Here is a 16,236-nt window from a genome sequence, read left to right as displayed (position 1 = left end):
CTCACAACACTTTTGACTTCATCGTCACTTTCAAACTTCAGGCCTCTCGTGAACACTTTTAAATGACCAAACAGGTGAAAGTCTGAAGGGGCAAGGTCTGGGCTGTAAGGGGGATAAGGGAGCAGTTCCTAGCCCAACTCGTTGAGGGTCTGCACCGTTTGGACTGCTGTGTGAGGCCTTGCATTGTCATGATGCAAGATGGCTCCTTCTGACTGATGACCCCTGCGTTTATTCGTTTGTCTTTCTTGACCTGCCACAGCAGTTCACAGTAGTTGGCATGAAGTTTGAAAGTGACAATGCTTACAGTGGTCAACATTGTGTGAAAAAAAAAATCCCAGCATTTGAAAGTAGTTGGTGGTTTCGTCGCACCTCGAGTGATGTGTGGTTACGGTTTCTCAAGTACGGGTTTGACCTCATCACTGGCTAGGCTAGAGCAATGATCCAATTGCTCCTGAAGTTCTCTGTTGATCTGGCAAAAAGATTAGGTGCAATATAAGACCATTTTTTAAATCCAGCCTCTAGTTCCTACTTATACATTAGCCCTTACTCAAGGAAGAATGGATGATAATACTGTATCACTGGATATCTATGAGGATCTACTTGAACACATACAGGAATATAAACAGCACCCTATTGGCATGCCACATTCAAACTTTTAAATACTTGATCACTTTCTTTCTCCAGAGCAGACGGGCAGCTTTGTCAAGACGTAACACGGACAGCTTGGCGCTGTAAACCTGCACTGATGCATCGACGTTTGACTGCAAAACCAACACAGTGGATGCCAGAGTGAGTGGCATTTATGCCACGTTCTTTGGGGAATGCCTCGGCCCAAAATGTTGCGACTCTCCCTGCCGCGTTGGCTCTTGTCAAATTTGTGAATCTCTTCCATCCCCTTGTGGTGTCTGAGTGTACCTACAAAAATATTTTTGCAGGCGATGCTAACAAATGCAAACACGCAGATACTTATGTAGGAAACTGTATTGACAATACAGTAACATTTCCACATAGATAGCAATAAATGCAATGCAACACAGATGAGATGGAATAGTTTTATTTCCAAGATATAATTACTCCCAGTAGCTAAGGAAGTCATGATGGTCCTTCAAGTCCTCAAAGTTGGACGTACCCCAGACAGCAGATTTCGGCTTCAGCTCAAAGTCCGGGTTTCCATCCTTACCTCTGAAGCTAACCTTCCATGACGGGCTTGAGACCATGTTCCCAGAAGCTGTTGGAACGTTCATTCAGTCAGATGATTATGTTTAGGGTTCTGTAACATTACAATGATTAAAGATCTACAGTATTTTTCACATTTAAAACCTGAACACAAACGGCACCTTTTGATAGTGACAAGCAGGAGGATTCACAGCAGGCACATACACCGTCATTACCATGCAACTCTTTCCACCTGAAGCACAGATATGACTATTTCTTGCAAACTTACCAAAAGTGATGCTCTTACTGAAATAATCATCGAATTTGGCACCGTTGACTCACTTTTTGGTAGCTTGATGGTAATTGCAAGCCTTTGAACTGGAGGTAGGTGTTGGATCACCCATAGAGAACTCACAGTGCAGATAGAGTTGCTGAAAAAAAATATATTTTTTTTTAAGTTAGTGCAACAAATACCGTGTATACAACATTAGTTGTCACGTGTGTGTGCACACATTACACTGAGCATACCGGTGATGATGAAGAAGCAGCCGTGTCTTTGAAAATGAAGGCACTCACTGAGAATTTTTGGACGTTTAAGGGGCCCTTGAGAAACGCAGACTGTCTCGTCACCTTACTATCAATCATACAACTGCAAAAATAAAAAAACTCCCATTAAGATTGAATTTCGACATTCTTATTTGGGACCTGAGCCGAACTTGTTACCCTTGGTTGTCAATAACTGTGTATTTAGGTTCAGAGTAAGGATCTTGGAGAGCTGTCATGAAACACTTGTTGATGTAAAGCCTCTTGTTCGTTGAAATGTTGTCTGCCCGTTTCACCTCAAAGTACATCGGCTGTCCCAGGATAAACGTTTTATCTCCGCCAATTTCATTTCCTGATGCTAAAAACACAAGACAGGTGAATTGACAAAGAATTATGCAAATTCCAAATGCCACTTATTTATTTTGTATCAGGAATTTCAGTCTGTTACTGTCATACTATTGACAGTTACACAAATGTAAAGTGACAAAAATAGTGGTTGCCCGCATCCTTTGCCTGGTGCTTTCTAATGGTGTGTATAAAATGTTGTCATCTTAAAACAATTTAGTCATTTGCCACACAAGATAGTGCCATGCGTGGAATGGCGACATACAATACTTTTCCAAAAATCATACCATCTTGAGGAATGATTACGTAAGCATGTTTTGATCGGAGGGGTTTGTAAACTGTGCCCCTACTCAATTCGATAGAGATGCCAGGATGGAAGGAGTGAAAATGCCTGCAACAGAACAAACACATTCTAGGTTCATGCAAACTTAATAATAATAGTAGAGTAGCATCTCATTCCGGTGCCAAGGTGTCTAATTCATTTTTTGTCACGGGCCACTCTGTAGTTACGGCTTCCCTCAGAGGGCCGTTATGACGGTGACACCAAATAAATGTTTCATCATCTCATGATATTATTACATGTTACACAAAAAATTGATAAATGCTAGTTTAGAAATCAAAAGTCAGGGAAGATAGTTTTCTTGGAAAAAGGTTACCGCTATTTGAAGGGTAACAAAAAAATGATTGCAAAAGCTCGTTTTATTACACAATTTAAAATGTGGGTGGATTTTAGGACAATCATGGAAGTTGGCACATGATTTGAGTTTGGGGGCCATGTAAAATGATGTGGCGGGCTAGATCTGGCCCCCAGGCCTCGAGTTTGAAATCTGTGGAAAAATGAATAAAAAGTAAAAGGAAATGCTGGGTCTACTTAGATGGCATCAACATGCCAGGTAATCAATCAAGTAAATTGTTTCAAAGCATATTTTCATTTGGAAGACTATATTTTAAGGATTGTTTTTTCTTTGGTAATATTTATTCTTAGCTCTACTTTATCCAGCTTTAAGATTGCTGAAAAATAATGCAATAGTCCCAATTTGCATTATGGAATATAACAAATGATAAAGCATTTTTACCTTGGGTATTTACACTGCAAGACAACGTCAAATGGCATCTCTCGTATAACTGGAGTGGTTGGCTTGTAGTGGAGCACAATACTGATGAACAAATAGTCGTCAGTACTCTAGGACACAGACATGTTTACAGGTTGAAGTCTGCAAAAAGCCAAAACCCTGCAAATAATAATTTAAAAAACATGAACCAACCTCTCTCTTGAATCCACAGTCATTTTTCAGAAGATACAGAAGGTAATAATGTTCCGAAGTGCCTTCGTTCACAGGACACTTGCCAAGTTTCAAGTCTTTGAATGCGTCTCTTGTTGAGAAAAGCTCCTTGCTTACTTTCACATACATACGGTCGATGTGGCACAAGACCTCAACAAGCTTATTTTTGGCTGCTTCTCCAAGTGAAGCAACAGTGGGAGGTGGTGCAAGCAACATTTCCTTGACTGAGGCGGGAATAGGTCGAACACCTTTTTCTGGCATGAATAACTCTTTTGGATCTTGTGAGAAAGGCACAATTCTATACCAAGGAGCCATTTGAGGTGCTGATTTACTCCTTCGGAATCTGTCCCGAAACACAGGGGATCTGGGTGCAAGGCTTGGAGGCACTTGATCCATCTCATTCTCCAGCTCTGCCTGCAAATTCTCCCATTCTAATTCTGCATCTTCATGTTCTGGCACACTTGCCAGAGGATTAGAGCAGACAGAGTAAAAGTGAAGTAAGAAAATGCACATCCACATCAACCCCATTTTCTGAGCACCTTGCTTCCTCTGCAGCGCTCACCTCTCCTGATCAGTTTGCCGGCAATTGTCACCTGGAGTCAATTAGCAAATAGCACAACCAATGAGAGTCTTTCAATTTTTTAGGTCATATGCAGGGTAAAACGAATGTAGAAATGATTATGATGAGGCATCAGGAATCATTCCCCCCCCCCCCAATTTAAACAAGTGTGGGTTTTTTTCACTGAATTTGGATTTGACGTTTGACGTCTGTTTGCAGCAGGGCAGGTATTACTGTATTAAATTGAGGATATTGCGTTTCAATTACGTCATACCCGGAAGCTCCAACACCGTCCTTACGGAAGCCGTGCTAGCTATACTGTATGTTTCTCATTATTGCCTAAACTGCCAAAAAAGACAAAACATTGCACTTTCTTAAGTGCATGGCTTTGTGTGGGAGTCACCTTTAGCAATTGAGACTTTCTATGCTCTGAGTCTCGTTAAGGTTGGAGCAGACGTTTTTTAACTTTGGTTTTTGCTAACGAGGCAGCTAGAGTGGCGAAGGCTCGTGTTATTTTTGTTTCTGTAAACATTGAGGTTTCATCGATGGTGTGTGGGTAGGCCTTTTTCCTGCTTATTCACAATTTATGTATAACTTCTCTCTGAAATCGGTCAAATCGTAACGTATTTACACGGACGATCGGCGCAGTGTATTCTCCTAGCTACTATATTACGAACAAACCCGTCGAAGGGTATTTATTTACTAGTTGGTTATTGTTGGGGCCGCCTGGTTTGTCCCTTGCCACGACTATTGAAAGCGTGGCGAGCTTCACCAGCTCCCCGAGAACCGCCGGCTTCAATGCGTGGGATGATGGGCAGCCAGAGTAGTCCTGTCAAGAGTTACGACTATCTCCTTAAATTCCTCTTGGTGGGAGACAGTGACGTCGGGAAGGGAGAAATCCTGGAAAGTTTACAGGACGGCTCGGTAGAGTCTCCCTATGCTTACACTAGTGGTGAGTTACTGTTGGGCGTTTTTATTTTATCATGCGTAAAACATCAACAACATAAAGAGAGTGAATTTATGTGATATTTTAGGAATAGATTACAAGACAACAACAATACTGCTGGATGGAAGAAGAGTAAAGTTAGAGTTATGGTAAGTACGAGTTGTCGGCGGAATGGCTACAGAATATCCAACCATCCATGTGTCGGGGAAAAAAAAGGAACAATCTCATGCTAATGTGTGGTTCTCTTTCAGGGATACATCTGGTCAGGGCAGATTCTGCACCATCTTTAGGTCATACTCAAGAGGAGCACAGGTGAGGACTATTCATCATGTGGCATGAGTCACAATCCAATATTACGCACATGGACAAAAGTGTTTGTAACCTGTTAATGTAAAAACATTACAAAGATCAGATGTGTATTATCGCCAACAACTAGGCTGAACTGTGCTATGAAAAAAACACCAGACTATTCTAAGGAGTCCTGATTTAGATACTTTTGGATTTGTGAGAGAAGTTGAACCATACTGTCTGGAGAAAGCATCCTTCACACCTAAGAGGGTTGGAGCACTCCACTAATGAATGGCCGAATAAGTCTTTTATACCCCTTTCCCACTGAAATTAGCAGGTAGTAGTGATTCGTGGTGACACGCAACCAATTGGCAATATGTCCCTTTCCCATTGACCAACAGAAGGCGATTCTGCGCCCCCGCCGTCCCACCCTTCCACCACTTTGCGTCTGGTTGCGTCACCACGCTGTGATTGCGTAGATGATAGTGCGACAGATTTCTTGGTGGTAAACAAAGCAACATGGAAGCGAGTGTTCTTTCTTTTATCATGCTTTTTACCGTCCTCAAAATGGTCGAAAAGCAGCGGAGGATCATCTCTCTGCTACTACTGAGACAACAGCTTAAGGGGCGATCTCCTAGCTTTGTTGTGGGGGCGTGCTATATACGAGGCCAGTGGCACACGATGTTATGACTCATCACGTACCGCCCTATGTCATCACGTAATTACCAGGAAGTCCCGTGTTAGGCTTTCACGCTGCAAGTGGAGGCGATCCGAGGCCATCACAACCCGCCTCCGATGGTGTGCTGGTGGACACGGATCGACACTCCTTTCCCACTGCCCAAAAAGCGTGTTTACCCGTGATTTTGCGGCAGTGGGAAAGGGGTATTCGAATTACTATATTCCAAGGGGCGGCCCGGTAGTCCAGTGGTTAGCACGTCGACTTCACAGTGCAGAGGTACCGGGTTCAATTCCAGCTCCGGCCTCCCTGTGTGGAGTTTGCATGTTCTCCCCGGGCCTGCGTGGGTTTTCTCCGGGTGCTCCGGTTTCCTCCCACATTCCAAAAACATGCATGGCAGGCTGATTGAACACTCTAAATTGTCCCTAGGTGTGAGTGTGGGTGTGGATGGTTGTTCGTCTCTGTGTGCCCTGCGATTGGCTGGCAACCGATTCAGGGTGTCCCCCGCCTACTGCCCGAAGACAGCTGGGATAGGCTCCAGCACCCCCCGCGACCCTAGTGAGGATCAAGCGGTTCGGAAAATGGATGGATGGATGGATATATTCCAAGGGTCGTGAAATAAAATAAGTTAAAGTTAAGTTAAGGTAAAGATCCTGTTGTTATTTTAGTGATCATGGTGGGTTTGTTTTTCATAAACAGAGGATTCACTTTTCATTAATCGAGAGTACGAGCAATTTTGACCATGTGTACCTGTGCTCATGAAGATTTTCATTCCCCAGGGCATCCTCCTTGTTTATGACATCACCAATGGCTGGTCATTTGATGGCATTGACCGCTGGATCCGAGAAATTGATGAGGTCAGCATTTCAATATAAGAAATACACTACACAAAAGTTATTTAAAAAAGTTAGGGATAATATGCTTTCGGGTGAAGTTTCAGGATGAATCTAAATTGCACTATAACATTTACAGGTGAACTTAAATGCACGTTCAACTATTCAATGATTCGGTACTTTTTACAAAAATGCTGGTAAAAAGATCCTAGATGAGGGACCGATAAAGTATGACTTGTAAACCTCCTATGATGAATGAAATATTTGGACTTTAAATTCCTTTGCCTACATCCCTACTTAGGAGTGCATTTTCAGGTTCATCTTGACATTTCACCTGAAAGCCAGATATCCCGAGCTTTGTGAAAGTAATGTTTGTCGCCACTTTTACATGGTTAAAAAAAAAAGTTTTCATCTTTCAGCATGCCCCAGGTGTGCCCAGGATCTTGGTTGGTAACCGACTTCACTTAGCTTTCAAGCGGCAGGTTCCAACAGAGCAAGCAAGGGCTTATGCTGAGAAAAACAATATGACGTTCTTTGAGGTCAGCCCGCTGTGCAACTTCAATGTCATCGAGTCTTTCACAGAACTCTCACGCATCGTGCTCATGAGGCATGGGATGGAGAAGTTCTGGAGGCCCAACAGAGGTGAGCCTGTTGCTTCTGCTGTTAATTTATGTGTAAGTGATCTGCCTTGCAGTTCTAAGGTTGGTGGCTTGACTTGAGGTTTTCCACAAGATTTGATCGCAATCTTTTTGAGGCTGGTACAACATAACCATATTTCCTGATGTATAATCGTCTCAGTTGACATATTGTAGTTTTGTATTATGTTAAGATTCATAAGACCTATTCATTAAAGGTGCGCCTCATACTACGAAGCGCCTTATCGTATGGAAAATATGGTGAGTGTACATACAGTATATATGTTTATATATATTTTTAGCCTGAGACATTAAATATCATGTTGGAATGAAAGTACACCTTAATAAAAAAAACACCTCCTCCTAGGTACTGGTAAGCCTCCATACAATGTGTAAAATGTTCTTCTTATGCAGATTATTCACCTGAATTCATGATATTTTAAACAAGAGCACATCCCGTGCACTTGTATCATCAAAATTCCCCTTGCTTGATTGCAGTTTTCAGCCTCCAAGATCTGTGCTGCCGTTCCATCGTCTCCTGCACGCCCGTGCACCTCATCGACAAGCTGCCTCTCCCCGTGGCCATCAAATCCCATCTCAAATCATTCTCCATGGCCAACGGCATGAATGCCGTCATGATGCACGGGCGCTCCTACTCGGTAGCCAACAGTGCCGCCTTAGGCGTCACAAGTTGTGGAAGCAAGGCCAACAGCATCAAACGCTCCAAGTCCTTCAGGCCCCCACAGAGTCCACCGAAAACCTCTTCATCCTCATCCAAAGGGAACTGTAAGATATCATAATGAAAGCGTGCACTGAAGCCTGTGTATTTTAGCCTTGTTGCTCCAAGAGGCCTCTTAAGGCCACAGGAGGTGCCAACAACCTACCGACAAGTAAACCTGATCAGAATTTCGCAGAACCTTGCTTCGATCTGTTCTGATGGGTTTGGGTTTTTTTTTTTCTTCAAATGTACTTAGTGCCATGTTTGGAGGATGTTTTGTGCGCACTTTTGCTAAAGAAGCTCATTGATCGAGTTCAACATGACAATGGACCAACAGATGAGTTGAGGGTCATCACTCCACATCCAACACTACAAAAAGGGGCGCAATCTTCAGCTCATTTTATTGACAAGTTTATTTGTCTATAATATTTAAAGTTGGATGTGAACTTTTACATTTTGTGTCAGCTCAATGTACCTGTTGGGTATTGACATGTGTGGGAGACTCGTCAAATTTACAGTGTCTTATACCCTTACCAAGGGTTCACTTTCTTTGAAATCTGAGACTGTTTGTTGCATTTTAAATATGACTTATTTAAATTTTATAATCAGGAAAAGAAGGGGTCGATAAACTATTTGCACAGAGTTAAACAAAGCCAGCATCTAAAAACAGCATTGCTCTGTTTTGGTTTTGTATTGTCTTTGTCCTCATCTGCTGCTCGTGTTTCATCCACCGATGGACATTTTGCTCTGGCATTTTGGCCTATTTAGTGAAATTATAGTTTACATTAAATACACGGGGAAATAAATGGCTTGGTGCTGATGTACAGGTTTTTACCATGATAATTGTGCTATCTCAGTTCTTATCATAAATTTGTAAATTGTATGTTTTATTGCATTTCGAATAATTGTAAACAGTACGTCATGTATTTATGAATGTAAAAATTGTAGCCAACTGCGACCTTGCTGTGGCCACAGAGGACCAGCTGGAATGTGATGTCGCTGCCTCACGTATTCGTGCATTGGACTGTCTTTCAGCCTCTTTAAAAGTGTAGGCACACACGACAGCGATACATGGTGACTGTTGACATTGCACAAACTTCACCTTGGAACCAAAATAATTGACAAAAGGTGTAAGATGACATGTTTACAGCGAAACCTCGGTAAGAGCACAAAGTACGTGGGGTTGTAATAATCTGCATAAATATCGGTATGCCATTTGAATTCAGTCCTAACGTTACTTGCCCAATAAAACACAATTATTTGATGAGATTATATGAATTTAATTATGGTGTACGTTTTCCACCGTTGCTTATTTCTGTCTGAGTTCAACTGAGAGAGGTACATTGGACTTAAACAACAAAAGCACAATCCGTTGAGCTCCTGATGTCGCTGCGTTGTAAAGATTTGGATGTGAAACTGTTTCGCGTTTTCTCATCCGGCTGTATTGAAAACAAACACATCCTTCACAAATAAAGGGTAAAAAGCAATCTTTGTTTGGCCTGTCATGTTTTTAGGACCACTTTCATTCGAACATTCATCAAGCTCGTTGTGCGAATATATTTGGCTCTCTTTGTGTGTTGTGGGGCCAGCGGTGCCGAGGAGCCTTCGAACCCAGGGGGGGGCGGGTGAGGGTGCTGAATTGATTAGCGTTGTGGTGGCCACTTTTGGATAGCTGGGAGATGAATGCAGCGGTCAAAAGTCAGCGAAAGGTTACGGGGGTCACTAGCAATGAAAAGATTAGGGGGGTAACTTCTCAGCGTTTCGCAGCGGCATTGGGACAAAGCAAATGTGTCGCTTTGCATCTTACCACTGTTAGGTGGCATCTCTAAACTCAATGTGAATAAGGGAATGCGTGAAATGAACGAGGTCAAAAACATGGCTTTCAAGTGACCAAACGAGCAATAGTTTGTCATACGCTGATGAAAATTGAGGGTGTCCCTGGACACAGTGGAAAATGCACATTTATAAGAAATGGCATCTCCCAACAACGCTATATTCATTCAACCGGAATTTCAACAAATAACATCTTCAGTGTGATTTCCAACATGCATGACGAAAAGCATGGTGGACTTGGCAAGATTTACGGCAACTCTAGGCCAGAATTGATGTCAACATTGACGTCAATTGGCAGATTGTGACCGGACTTTACTGTGCAATAGGCCAACTGCAAAACAATCGTTCTATTTATTCCAGAAAACGTCCCATACACTCAAACGTCCACACACGCACACAAAAAAAAAAGAAAAAAGTTAATTGACCGTTTACAGACGACGCCGCAATAAATGATGTCTGGACACTTTTAACGTTAAGAGTTCTCACGGGGATGTTTATGTCCGCGTGCACTGTTGTTGGCACAGCTTGTTGCTGCGTGTTTTCTTTGATGTTTTTACAATGTTTGTGCAGTTGCTGAACGCATGGCGCTGCTTCGTAAAAGTTTGAGACACTGGACTGCCAAGGGGGCGTACAGATGAGGCTGCCCTCGACCCGCCCTTATTCACTCTCAGAAAAGCTGATGTTGCGTCTTTCTTTCTCATTGTTGCACTTGAGTTCGCTTTATTTCGCGGCGGTGTGAAATCGCCCAGGTTGAACTTTTGTCTACTGACATCGAAAGTATATTTTTACGTAACGTATTTCTGGAGTTGATTTGCCCAGTTCTAGTTTCTTGGTGCACGGAACTTGGTTGGATAATAGCCTACTACTTTACGCATCGCAAGACGACTAACTTGTTATTGTCTGCGCACAAATTAGACGTGCCTGAAAGGCTCCAAGAACCTACTACTTCCTTACCTTGAGCTAAATGAGGTATGGAATTAATCAAAGGACGACGACTGCAAAAAAGCCACAATGTATAAAAACCCTCGACCACTTTTGGATTATAGATGCGCCAAGAAGAATACAATTTGGCGTCGTGCTCTCAACCCCAATAGACAAGACCTGGGATGGATTGGCGTTTGTTTACGAACATTTTTGCTTTGGCAATTACTTGGACTTTCTCGAGGTGCAAGTGTGTCTGCGCCCAAAGTGGAACACGAGGGGCTTTGTCCCAACAAACTCAACACAAATCTCTGGGTTGACGCGCAAAGCACCTGCGAGAGAGAATGCAACGTCGATGAGGTAAGGTCACGTGTACTTTTTACTTAATGATATTTATTTTAAAACTTTTTTTTTAATTACACGTGTTGGTCTTATAAAAGTATTCTCAAGGAGCTGTAATGGAAAATAATTCGAATCACTGTACTTCAAGTATCGATAATTTAGTTCGTTATTTTTCTAATTACTTTTTACTTTTACCCGTGACTGGGAGTTGATTGATTATTGATCGTGATCTTGTCGACTTGTAAAACAAAACGTGAACCGGTTTGAAACGATAATTCAACAGAATATTTCCCATCCGTGGCCTTATTTAAGAGACTTGTTTGACGGAGGCTCCAAGAGTGATGTGAGGAAATGCTTTTTGTCTTTCGCCAACTCAGAAGTAACAGGCATTCAAAATGTCAACCTCTCCGTTTAATGTAAAAAAATAAAATAAAATCTTTATAGTGCCAAGTTGTCAAAACAGTTATTGATAGTAAAAATGTGTAGAGTATTTTTACTTTTGTACTTAAATACGTTTTAGTGTTTTTAAGTTTTCTGCACATTTGTAGGTACAGAATGAGTACTTTTACCACCTGCCAGTTGCCGTTGTGCGCTTTGTGCTGTGTGAGCAGGACTGTGCTGACTTTGAGAAATGCTGCACCAACGTATGCGGCCTCAACAGTTGTGTCGCTGCCCGATTCTCTGATGGCACCACCGCTCAGCCTGGCGACCTTGGAAGAGGGAAAGGGGCCGCTGCTCTGGGCTCCACGGCAACCTGCGATGAATTTATCTGCAGCCAACAGGGAGCCACCTGTGACATCTGGGACGGCCAGCCCATCTGCAAGTGTCGGGACCGATGCGAGAAAGAGCCTAACTTTACCTGCGCGTCGGATGGCCTGACATATTTCAACCGCTGCTACATGGATGCAGAGGCCTGCATCCGGGGGGTGACCCTGACTGTGGTCACCTGTCGGTTCTACCTCGCAGGACCCAACACGAGCCCGCTGCCTCAGGACACGACCGCTTATCCTACCCCAACGTCCTCTCAAGAGGACCCCATGCCACCCACGCTGTACTCCAACCCTCACCACCAGTCCATCTATGTTGGAGGCACCGTCAGCTTCCACTGTGATGTCATAGGCATCCCCAGACCTGATGTAACCTGGGAAAAACAAAGCGAGCGGCGTGAGAAGCTCGTCATGAGGCCGGATCAAATGTACGGCAATGTGGTGATCACCAACATTGGACAGCTTGTCATCTACAACGCCCAGGTGTGGGATACGGGCATCTACACTTGCATTGCACGCAATTCCGCAGGGGTTCTCCGTGCCGACTATCCTCTATCAGTCATCCGTCGGGCCGATGACGACTTCTCAGAGGATCCAGAGATGCCCATGGGAAGGCCCTTCTCACCAGCGGACTGCCTGGCTGATGTGGACACGAGAGTGTGCAGCGGCGAGCGCCACGTCGATTGGTACTATGACAGCAAGCTGGGCTCCTGCATGGCCTTCAGCAATGGCGGGTGCGAGGATAGCCGCAACCGATTTGAGACCTATGAGGAGTGTAAGGCCTCCTGTCAAAGAGAGGGGGTCGGGATCTGCTCCCTACCTTTGGTCCAGGGCCCCTGCAAAGCTTGGGAAGTGCGTTGGGCTTGGAATTCTGTGATTAAACGTTGCCAAGCGTTCGCCTACGGTGGTTGCCACGGGAACGCAAACAGCTTTGGCACGCTAAAGGAGTGTGAAGCAAACTGCCCAACACCAAAAAAGAAACCTTGCAAGACTTGTCGGGTGAAGGGGAAAATGGTGCCCAGTTTATGTCGCAGTGACTTTGCCATTGTGGGGCGGCTGACAGAGCTCGTTGAGGATCTGGACTCAGGATTGGCCCGCTTTAGCTTGGAAGAGGTTCTTCGGGATGAAAAGATGGGCTTGACTTTCTTCAACACCAAACACCTTGAGGTGACCATTGACAAGATAGACTGGAGTTGTCCCTGCCCAAACATCACCGTGGAGGAAAACCCTCTGTTGGTGATGGGGGTGGTGCAGGACGGCATGGCCATCATCCAGTCAGACAGTTACGTCAGAGCAATAACCGATCGCAGACTTAAGAAGCTCCGTGAGGTTCTGGTTAAAAAGACCTGCCAGACATTGTAAAACTCCCGAGACTTGCCATTGCACAGATGGTTGAAGGAACAAATGGCACTGTGAAACATTTATCACCAAAGTGGAAATTAGCCCAACAAAAATGATACCAATTTCCACAGGAGCACTTCTGGCATTTAGCGCTACTTAAACAAATGTATATTCCACGTGTGTTTTGTGGTGATATTCTGGTGTTTTTTTTCCTTTTGATTTTAATAATCAGTCAATTATTCTTGATCTTCACATGCGGTTTGTACGAGAGCATTCAAAATGATTATTTCTTTTATAGCTGTCAGAAGCATATCATTACAATAATGAACTTCTATTGCTTAGCATAACGTCACTTAAATTGTCTTTGTTGTTTTTTTAAGATACTCTTTTACTATGCTTACATGTTTTCTATGTATGTATGTCTAATATGCACATTATCACCTATAAACCTTTCTACAAATTATTTCTGGCATTTCTGCTTGGTTACCAATGTGTGTGGAGTAAAAACTTGGCCTATACCGTTTTCTCAACATCACTCACACACACATTTATATATATATATATATATATATATATATATATATATATATATACATACATACACACACACACATAAATAAAAGGTACTAAATCAAGATAAGCCACGAGTTACTTTTACTCATGAGTGCAATCAGGAATATAGTGTACTACAGATATATGATACAATCATTCTGGCTGTTTATTTATTGTCATGTCTAAATTATTGGAGTATTTTGGCAACGTGTCTGAGCTTTGAGTTAATTTAAGGCGCTTTTCTTCGTCCTGCTGTGATCCGCTCAGCAAAAGGAGGACAAGACACTTCACACCAAACTCTCTTTCCTGAACAGGAGACATTTGTTGTTGGCTGGCATGTCAACCTAACACAGAAAACATTCGCATTAACATTTCACAGAGAAAAAAAAAATTATACACTTGAAAAAGCTAACTTACAATTTTTTCCAGGAACAAACCATGTATTTCTGCAAGTGATTTGAGGAGGGAGATATCCCTGAGGCCCCACTCTGGGTTCCTGTAAATTAAAATGTTTCATTCTTGGACAAGTGGATTTAACATGTACTTGTGTCTCTCACAGTGCCATAATTCCACAAAACAATGCACATGAAGATGAAAGGCCATCTTACCTCTGTCGTAAGCTTAAGTCAAAATCAACATTGCTTTGTGGTGTGATGCCACCGTTCACTGCATAGGGCTGGAGAGCATGGCAGAAATAGTATCACAAATTAAGATTGATTTTTTTTTGGGGGGGGGGCGCCATAATTTTAGGCAACGCACATGTATAAACTGTTCAAATGGTTTTAAACTCACCCCATATGTCAACAGTAGACCTTGTGGCTTCAACACCACTCCAGCCCCTTTAAATAAACCCTAGAACGAAAAAAAGCAGGTCTTACATCATGAGAGGGAGCAGAAAGCATTCAAAATACAAGAACTGCTTTGAAAATCCCAAGAATGATGTCAAGTATTACTTATTACCAGTTGTCAAAGTAGGCCAAAGATCAGACTTATAGTACTGTAGACTTTATACATATGATTTGTCTTGCTGAATAAAGCCATTTGGGGGGGGGGGGGGGGCGACCCTGTGTCAAACAAGTAAGCGGCTAAGTATCCCCAACCCATACACTGCAAGGCCAAAATTCAGAATGGCTCATTCGCAGCCACATTTTCATAAATATTCAGCTCACAAATGATTACATTTAATTACACTTTAGAAAACCAAGTTTATTTCTTTATATTGTTTCACTTAGGCGGCCTGGCGTACCAGTGGTTAGCGCATCGACCTCACAGTGCACAGGTTGTGGGTTCGATCCTGGCTCCTCCCACGTTTCAATAACATGTATGGCAGGCTGATTGAACACTCGAAATTGTCCCTAGGTGTGAGTGTGAGCGTGGATGGTTGTTCGTCTCTGTGTGCCCTGCGATTGGCTGGCAACCGGTTCAGGGTGTCCCCCGCCTACTGCTGGGATAGGCTCCAGCACCCCCAGTGACCCTTGTGAGGATAAAAGCGGATCTAAAAATGAATGAATGAATGTGTCACTTTGTTTTATATTTATATTGTATAAAACAGTTTTTGCATACATCGTTTTACAAAACAAAAAAGTACCAGAGTGACTAACTACTTTCAATAAATTCATTGTGGGTTTTAATGTACTTGGCGAAAAATGAGGATTGTTATTCTCCTTATTGTTGTCGAAGCAGAATTTTGTTGAAGCATTGCATTGGATATCGTTAGATTGTGTGGGTGTAAAGTGGCTTGTGGGCATATGTACTGGTACAGTCATTGCAGGAAAAGTCCATGGTCTAAAATTAGACCCATCACCTAGATACGTGCCTCTGTACAAGCCATGGGAGAGATGTGGATCATGTTGATGTTGAGGACCAGATCGAGACTTTCTGGTTGGATCCCTCCCCAGTGATCATGACTCTGAGAAGCATCCAGGTGGATGGCGGGCTTCACATTGTTCAGTTGGTAGTGAGATCTGTAGGCTTCTATACTGAAAAGAGAGAAGCGCGGTGTATTGTAATCCAACAACACAAACGCGCCTACACCATTAACGCTGCTCCCGATTGGTGTAAAGTCAACAGAATTTTGCAGGTGTCGGACGTTGAGTTTACTGAAGTGATAAACAAAATAATACCTGGCTAAAGACCGCTGATCGTACTCTGATGGCTGCCAAATAATGTTCCGTAGAGCTCCAGCGAAATGTATGACATGTTGTCCTGTACCGGAGGAGACCTCGAGCGCTTGCAGCCGCCTGTCGGTGTTCACGCATCCCCGCAGTACCATCAGGATTGGCTCCTTGTTCCTCTCCGCGGCGGCGGCATTCAGCATCTTGCTAAAGCCTGGGTACAACTGTCGGGTAATACAAACGAACTTAAGAAGCCACCCCAGGACCCCAGGTTGTTGATTTGTTAGTCCTAATACAAGTCCTAGAAGGTACTCTCGAATGTTTTGTTATTCGCCAGTGAATGCTTCACTTCCGGCTTGTCACAAGCCACGTGGTTCATCACATC

At 43.2% G+C, this 16,236-nt stretch overlaps 4 protein-coding genes across 4 annotated transcripts; 2 read left to right on the top strand and 2 right to left on the bottom strand.

Moving 5' to 3' along the window:
• Positions 1 to 1,070: 1,070 nt before the first annotated feature.
• Positions 1,071 to 3,893, bottom strand: zp3c (zona pellucida glycoprotein 3c). Its single transcript, XM_086120600.1, has 8 exons — positions 3,309 to 3,893; positions 3,120 to 3,226; positions 2,331 to 2,434; positions 1,879 to 2,056; positions 1,684 to 1,804; positions 1,498 to 1,586; positions 1,338 to 1,408; positions 1,071 to 1,228 (listed from the first exon to the last, which is right to left on the bottom strand). The coding sequence occupies exons 1-8, from the start codon at positions 3,852 to 3,854 to the stop codon at positions 1,071 to 1,073; spliced, it is 1,374 nt and encodes a 457-aa protein (XP_085976726.1). The 5' UTR covers positions 3,855 to 3,893.
• Positions 3,894 to 4,076: 183 nt separating this feature from the next.
• On the top strand, positions 4,077 to 9,468 carry LOC147200553 (ras-related protein Rab-40C-like). Its single transcript, XM_086120599.1, has 6 exons — positions 4,077 to 4,837; positions 4,920 to 4,980; positions 5,083 to 5,143; positions 6,575 to 6,652; positions 7,048 to 7,270; positions 7,762 to 9,468. Exons 1-6 carry the CDS (start codon positions 4,684 to 4,686, stop codon positions 8,061 to 8,063), a joined length of 879 nt encoding a protein of 292 aa, XP_085976725.1. The 5' UTR covers positions 4,077 to 4,683; the 3' UTR covers positions 8,064 to 9,468.
• Positions 9,469 to 10,634: 1,166 nt separating this feature from the next.
• wfikkn1 (WAP, follistatin/kazal, immunoglobulin, kunitz and netrin domain containing 1) lies at positions 10,635 to 13,602 on the top strand. The gene is made up of 2 exons (XM_086120238.1): positions 10,635 to 11,095; positions 11,689 to 13,602. Exons 1-2 carry the CDS (start codon positions 10,826 to 10,828, stop codon positions 13,204 to 13,206), a joined length of 1,788 nt encoding a protein of 595 aa, XP_085976364.1. The 5' UTR covers positions 10,635 to 10,825; the 3' UTR covers positions 13,207 to 13,602.
• A 214-nt stretch (positions 13,603 to 13,816) lies between these two features.
• Positions 13,817 to 16,213, bottom strand: mettl26 (methyltransferase like 26). Its single transcript, XM_086120154.1, has 6 exons — positions 15,861 to 16,213; positions 15,554 to 15,716; positions 14,530 to 14,589; positions 14,346 to 14,413; positions 14,155 to 14,233; positions 13,817 to 14,081 (listed from the first exon to the last, which is right to left on the bottom strand). Exons 1-6 carry the CDS (start codon positions 16,052 to 16,054, stop codon positions 14,025 to 14,027), a joined length of 621 nt encoding a protein of 206 aa, XP_085976280.1. The 5' UTR covers positions 16,055 to 16,213; the 3' UTR covers positions 13,817 to 14,024.
• Positions 16,214 to 16,236: the final 23 nt, after the last annotated feature.

The sequence above is a fragment of the Hippocampus guttulatus genome, chromosome 9 (genome assembly GCF_054856545.1).
Source record: "Hippocampus guttulatus isolate MCC_2025c chromosome 9, RoL_Hgut_1.0, whole genome shotgun sequence".
Classification (NCBI taxonomy): domain Eukaryota; kingdom Metazoa; phylum Chordata; class Actinopteri; order Syngnathiformes; family Syngnathidae; genus Hippocampus; species Hippocampus guttulatus.
This window is presented reverse-complemented; position numbering and strand designations above follow the sequence as displayed.

Excerpts from the sequence above, each read along its gene's own strand:
- mettl26 (XM_086120154.1), bottom strand. The coding sequence starts at position 16,054 with ATGCTGAATGCCGCCGCCGCGGAGAGGAACAAGGAGCCAATCCTGATG. Across the intron at positions 14,590-15,553 it reads CTCCCATGGCTTGTACAGAG|GGTTTATTTAAAGGGGCTGG; the intron begins GCACGTATCTAG and ends TTTTCGTTCTAG. Across the intron at positions 14,082-14,154 it reads GTTTGTTCCTGGAAAAAATT|GTTGACATGCCAGCCAACAA; the intron begins GTAAGTTAGCTT and ends TTTCTGTGTTAG.
- zp3c (XM_086120600.1), bottom strand. The coding sequence starts at position 3,854 with ATGGGGTTGATGTGGATGTGCATTTTCTTACTTCACTTTTACTCTGTC. Across the intron at positions 2,435-3,119 it reads TTGCAGTGTAAATACCCAAG|GCATTTTCACTCCTTCCATC; the intron begins GTAAAAATGCTT and ends GTTCTGTTGCAG. Across the intron at positions 1,805-1,878 it reads ACAGTTATTGACAACCAAGG|TTGTATGATTGATAGTAAGG; the intron begins GTAACAAGTTCG and ends TTATTTTTGCAG.
- LOC147200553 (XM_086120599.1), top strand. The coding sequence starts at position 4,684 with ATGCGTGGGATGATGGGCAGCCAGAGTAGTCCTGTCAAGAGTTACGAC. Across the intron at positions 6,653-7,047 it reads GGATCCGAGAAATTGATGAG|CATGCCCCAGGTGTGCCCAG; the intron begins GTCAGCATTTCA and ends TTCATCTTTCAG. Across the intron at positions 7,271-7,761 it reads GTTCTGGAGGCCCAACAGAG|TTTTCAGCCTCCAAGATCTG; the intron begins GTGAGCCTGTTG and ends GCTTGATTGCAG.
- wfikkn1 (XM_086120238.1), top strand. The coding sequence starts at position 10,826 with ATGTATAAAAACCCTCGACCACTTTTGGATTATAGATGCGCCAAGAAG. Across the intron at positions 11,096-11,688 it reads GAGAATGCAACGTCGATGAG|GACTGTGCTGACTTTGAGAA; the intron begins GTAAGGTCACGT and ends CTGTGTGAGCAG.